The sequence below is a fragment of the Mesitornis unicolor genome, unplaced genomic scaffold, assembly GCF_000695765.1.
Source record: "Mesitornis unicolor isolate BGI_N332 unplaced genomic scaffold, ASM69576v1 scaffold22016, whole genome shotgun sequence".
Classification (NCBI taxonomy): domain Eukaryota; kingdom Metazoa; phylum Chordata; class Aves; order Mesitornithiformes; family Mesitornithidae; genus Mesitornis; species Mesitornis unicolor.
Window position 1 is genome coordinate 1 of NW_010193235.1, and position 5,556 is coordinate 5,556.

At 39.7% G+C, this 5,556-nt stretch overlaps 1 protein-coding gene across 1 annotated transcript; it reads right to left on the reverse strand.

Annotated features, from left to right (window-relative positions):
* Nucleotides 1-2,744: 2,744 nt before the first annotated feature.
* LOC104542926 (nuclear receptor ROR-alpha-like) lies at nucleotides 2,745-5,016 on the reverse strand (the record flags this gene model as incomplete). The annotated part of the gene is made up of 2 exons (XM_010187395.1): nucleotides 2,745-3,140; nucleotides 4,809-5,016. Coding segments are annotated over 2 exons (604 nt in total), but the record flags the coding sequence as incomplete, so codon positions are not given.
* Nucleotides 5,017-5,556: the final 540 nt, after the last annotated feature.

Consider the following 5,556-nt stretch of genomic DNA (forward strand, 5'->3'; position numbering starts at 1 on the left):
CCCCCCCCCCGTTCACCGCGCGGGTCCGAGGCTTTCCTGCAGAACACCAAGCAGAGTCCTGCGCTACCTTGTCAGGGGTTTAAGTGAACTGGCGGTGATTTTTGAATAAACTGACTCCTGCTGGGGACAGACTTCTTCCTCACACAGCAGTGAGTGCAAAAGAAGGCTTGCCAGATCGAGAATCTTGCAAAATAAAGGCAAATCCCAGGTGAAACCTGGGAGCATTCAAACCACTGCAGACTCACTAAGTAGCCTTGCTGCCTTCAGAAAGGTAAAGTCAGCTTTGAAACCTGGGCTGAGAATTACACCATTGAGTAGAGCCTTAGAAAAAAATCCGAGTGAGTGAGGTGACGGACACCCTCAAGTTAGGGTAATCTAACCTCCGTGGGGACAGGCTTGCAGAACAGAGGACACTATGTCACGTATAGGGAATATAACAGTGCTGCCATCCAGGCAGTAGATCTTCAAAAGCTAACTTCATTGGTGTTTTTCACAGCAGAAGCTTCCTAATTACAGAATACAGATAGTTACACCTGGCTAGCGTTCTGTCAAGCTGGATGCTGTCAAATAAGGCTGCCTGTGAGGGGTAAGTTTCTTCTCTTTTCTTTCCATACAACATTTTAATTCCAGGTAAACTATTTTCTGCTGTTATACTTGCTTGAAGACCCATAAGGCAGATTAATAAAACTTGATTCCATACACATTTAGGAAGACCTTCAAAAGCACAAATAGCACTTGGACATCTGAACTCCACTTCTACTGTGTCTTTCTCTTTTCTGCCCTGACTCTACACGCGTCTGTTCTCCCGTTTTAGCCTGTGACAAGCAGAGGCCACAGTTCTGCAGTCGGTGCTTTTGCATGTTAGGCCACTGGAAAGGCTTAAAATGAACAAGAAAGGTGGTCACTAACAACATGGGGATATTCTGAGGGACTGCAGTGTTTGGTCTTCTGTGAAACTTGCTTTGTATAGTGATGACCAAACCCAACTCTTTACAAATTGAGTTGCTGAACCACTCAGTCCATTTAGTACAACACTGCCTTGATAGCCTGAGGTAAGATATTATCTGAGAAATCTTTAACATACAGCTGAGGTAAAATCAGCTGATATGTGCTACCTGAGCAATCAATAACATAGACTATAAGGTAGTTTATACTTCGGTTGTCATCAGAGTTTTCATGTATTTCAGAACAATTTTTTTCAATTGTTTTTCAAGCGTGTACTTAAAACCCGTCCTTTCACAAGTAGCAACTGCCATCATTGCACCAGTGCCCTTGCAAGATATAGAAGCTGAAATATTACTGTGTTATTCACAAACCTTGGCCTCAGTTCTGGACTGTATTTCAGCACGCACCTAAATACTTCCATTGAACAGCCACACCTTTCTAAATCGAAACCTCAGTCTGGGAGACAAACATTCTTCAGACTTGGTTTGGCAATATCAATGCTGGGTACCCAAATCATGCTCTGTAGGGTTTAAATGCAAGCACTATTTAAATAAAGGTAAGCAACATGACAAACTTATTTCAGGCTAGTGTTCCGAACTCAATACCTGGCCTAAGAAGGAAAAGCCCTTTCTTTTTTCTGTGGGTTTAATGTAGATTTTGAATAACACCCACAAGAATATTAACAACCATTTGACAGAGACAAAGCTGGTAGCATAGCCTTTATTATATTTTTTTCTTCTCATTTTTACTTATCTGTAATTGTAGTTATTTGAACTCAAGCCAAAAATAGTATTTTGGCTGTTGCAACGTATTACATTGCAGGGAACTGATCCTGCAACGTAAAAGCATTAACAATAAGCCTCCTTGTCTCTGTCTGCAAAATTTCTCAAAAGAATGTAAACAAAAATACAACAAGCAAAATTTCGTATCGCATACTTGTCTCTAAGTAAAAAAAGTTAGCAAAAAGAGAAACATTTAAATTGTATTACCTGAATTTCCAAACTATCTTTAGGTTTTCATAATGGAATAATTCACAAAAGTGTTGGTTAGGCAAGCGAAATCGCTCTTTTAAACGCCTGACTGCTTACAGAAGTAATAGAATCTTAAAATCTCTGACGTCCTGTTCCAGTTTGCTTATAACCCGTTCACACAGCACGCTCTTAACTTGGGTCTCAGATGTTGACAAGTCAGAGTCGTGGAATTCAGGCCTCATGTAACTCTTCAGGGCAGAGTTTAAAAGTAAAATACGCTAATTAATGTGGTCATTATAAGGCTCTTATGGAAATTATCAAAAACTGGCTACATTTAAAGATTTTCTAAAATATCAGAGTCCAGATTCTCTCCAGTGGCAGAGAACTGCCCTCAGATTACACTGGTGCTTTGGCTTCAGGTTTCACAGGTAAAGAGCAGAGGAAAATCAACCTCATCACTTTTTGTTAGAAAAGGAGAGTACTGAGGTAATGAAAAAAGATAAAATGTTCAAAAATAGTCTGCAAATAAAGAAACACTCTGTTTGCTCAGCACTAAAAATTAGCTTGTTAATCAGTATTCTGATTATAAGGGTTCTATTATAAGGACTGAGAACAAAAGCAACACTACTAGAGCTGATCAGCCACAAGCTCCTGTGAGGTGTTCACTGGGTACCTCCATTAGGGCATTGTGCACTTCACAGAAGAATGCCCATACACGCTCACAGCTGTACCGAAGCAGCATTCTCGCTGTCACCTGGCTAAATGTGACACTTTAATCCAAAGGGTACTATTAAGACAATTATAATGGAAGCTTTTCTCTCTCATTACCTAATTCTGCCATGGACACAGTTGGAGAGGTCTCCCCATTTGTAAAAGAACAGTAAGGGAAGAAGCCCGATGCTGGTGTGTAGTCACATATTGGTTCTGGTTTGATTCCATTAATATCAAGACCCGACTGATCTGGAGAAGGCTGTATGTCTAAGTAGAAGCTGCTAACTGCAGAGTCTGCTTTGCTACCTTCAGGGGTATGCCCATCAATGTAATTACTGAGGTCATCGTGTAGCTCTGTTAACCCATTGGTGGTGATATTGTATGTTGGTGTTAGTGGTTCTGCCTCTCCTGGTTGCTGCTGCTGATCTCGCTGCTGCTGCTGCATTCGATGTTTCTGCACCTCCGCATACAGGCTGTCCCTCTGCTTTTTTGACATTCGACCAAACTTTACAGCTGAAACACAGACACACAATATATTACATTTCTACAAACCCACTACTGCCTTTTATTTGGCTTGGATCTTTAAATACTACATGGAAGGTCACAGTATAAAAGTTAAATAAGCAGGGTGGGCAGACCTAAGAATCACTTTGGTCAGTTACAGGCAACATAGCTGCAGCATCTGCTCTTCAAAAAAAGACCGTTTTAACATGCCCCTTAAGTGGACCATTAGAAGTCACTGTTATAGCTTAATTTGTTAACTTTCCACATACTGAAAAGATTTTCTCTTACATATCCACAGAAGTTGACAGATGCATCTCTTCAGCATTCAAATCCTACCTGGAAAAGTAGAAGCCAAACCAGAATATGCTGGCCGCAGATGAACTGTCCACTTCCTACTACAGATGAACCTGGAGTTAGGTATAATAAACATGTGGGGTCTAGCTCAGAGAGTATCAAAAGGAAGCTTTATTGATATTAGGACCAAAGCACATGGGAAGAACCACAGAACCTGCTTTCAGTGCAGCTTGCTGTACGAGCAAAAATGTTTACCTGGTGATTTATTGTTAAAACTCTATGTGTTTGTGTGCATGCATGCACGTGTGTGTGTGTATATATATACACACACACATATATATATCTCCACAAAATTATTACTACTCTGAGAATTATTACTATTAAGCATAAGCCAGAAGCAACTGGTTTGGCACATCCAGGGAATTTCTAAGAACATGGTAAGTGATTCCTGGGACCTGTATCAGCTGTAAAAGCCTCACCGTTTAGGAAGATGACTACCACCTTGTACTCTTCTAGAGAAAAGCAAACATGTTGGAGGGACTAGTCATTACCTGATCAACCGTTTTAGGTTTTTAGTTTCATGCCCAATGAAAAAAAGAAGACAATGTAATTCAAGAAGTAAACGTAATCTGAAAATGATCTCCTTAATCAGGCCTCACGTACATATGAGTAATGTGTGCATATTTGTACAACATGGAGCATTGCTCTAACTATTGCAGGGGAAAGGACTGAGTCAGATCTTCACACTGAGGAAGCGATGGCAGATTCATTACATCTATGGGGGAGGTGTGCAAGTATCAGCTGCAAATCCAGTTCTAATCGAGTTACATAAGCTTCCATTTTACAGAGGTGGGTTTTCGTCATTACGCTAGGTGCAATTTTGAGCTCAGTAAGAACAGTACTGGAGCACATTTTCTTCAGAATTCTGTATTTGCAAAAACACTGCACTATTTTCTCTTTGCACTTTTTCCATTATTCATTATACACACTTTTATACTTTACGTATTGTGAAACAGTTCTGATCTGTACCAACATGGCAATCAGAGTGTTAGCTGCAGCTTTAGTAGGTCACTAAACTGGAATGAACATGCAGAGAAAGTATTGACATCTAAACCCTGCATCTTCAACAAGTGACCAGAGACAGAGCTTTTAACAGGGAACTATAACAGATAAGTAGGAAAAAAAAATCCAGTAACTTCATACATGTCCTGATTTATAGATATTTATGTGAATATATAGCAACATATAAAAACCACTCCATGATCCCAACTATCAGGCCAATACACAATGAACTTTTTAATCCTGCGTTGTTTTAGTTAAACACACCGTATACTGAACATTATTTTACTTTTTGCAATTAAGCTACGTGTTCGCACATCTTACCATCTCGAGACATCCCCACAGCAAGGCATTTCTGTAGTCGACAGTGTTGGCAGCGGTTTCGGCTAGTTCGGTCGATCAAACAGTTCTTCTGGCGAGGACAGGAGTAGGTAGCATTGCTTTGCTGACTCCTTCTGAAAAAGCCCTGGAACACAATTGCAAAAACACTGTTAACTGATGGTGCAAATAAAGACTCTGAAAGGCAGCATACCTAACAGAAAATGAAGCGCACTAGTCAGCGAAAGGAAGTTAAAAGGTTGGGTTTTTTTTTTTTGTCTCCTAGAAATAAACAAAAACTAGAAACTAGTGGGAAACAGCTAATAAAAAAGTGTTATAACACAAAGGAATTACACTTTTTTTCACCAATTTTACAGCTCCCATATTGCATGTGGTACACGGATTCTTTCCAAATGGGATAAAACTAATTACAGACCTAGATTTCCTTGATTTTCTATCCTGCAAAATGAAGTGCACTAGTCAGCAAAAGGAAGTTAAGAGGTTGGTTTTTTTGTTGTTTTTTTTTTGTCTTCTAGAAATAAACAAAAACTAGAAACTAGTGGGAAACGGCTAATGAAAAAGTGTTATAACACAAAGGAATTACACTTTTTTTCACCAATTTTACAGCTCCCATATTGCATGTGGTACACGGATTCTTTCCAAATGGGATAAAACTAATTACAGACCTAGATTTCCTTGATTTTCTATCCTGCGTCAGCATAGATCTCCAAAACAGGGAGGATGCAACACCTGC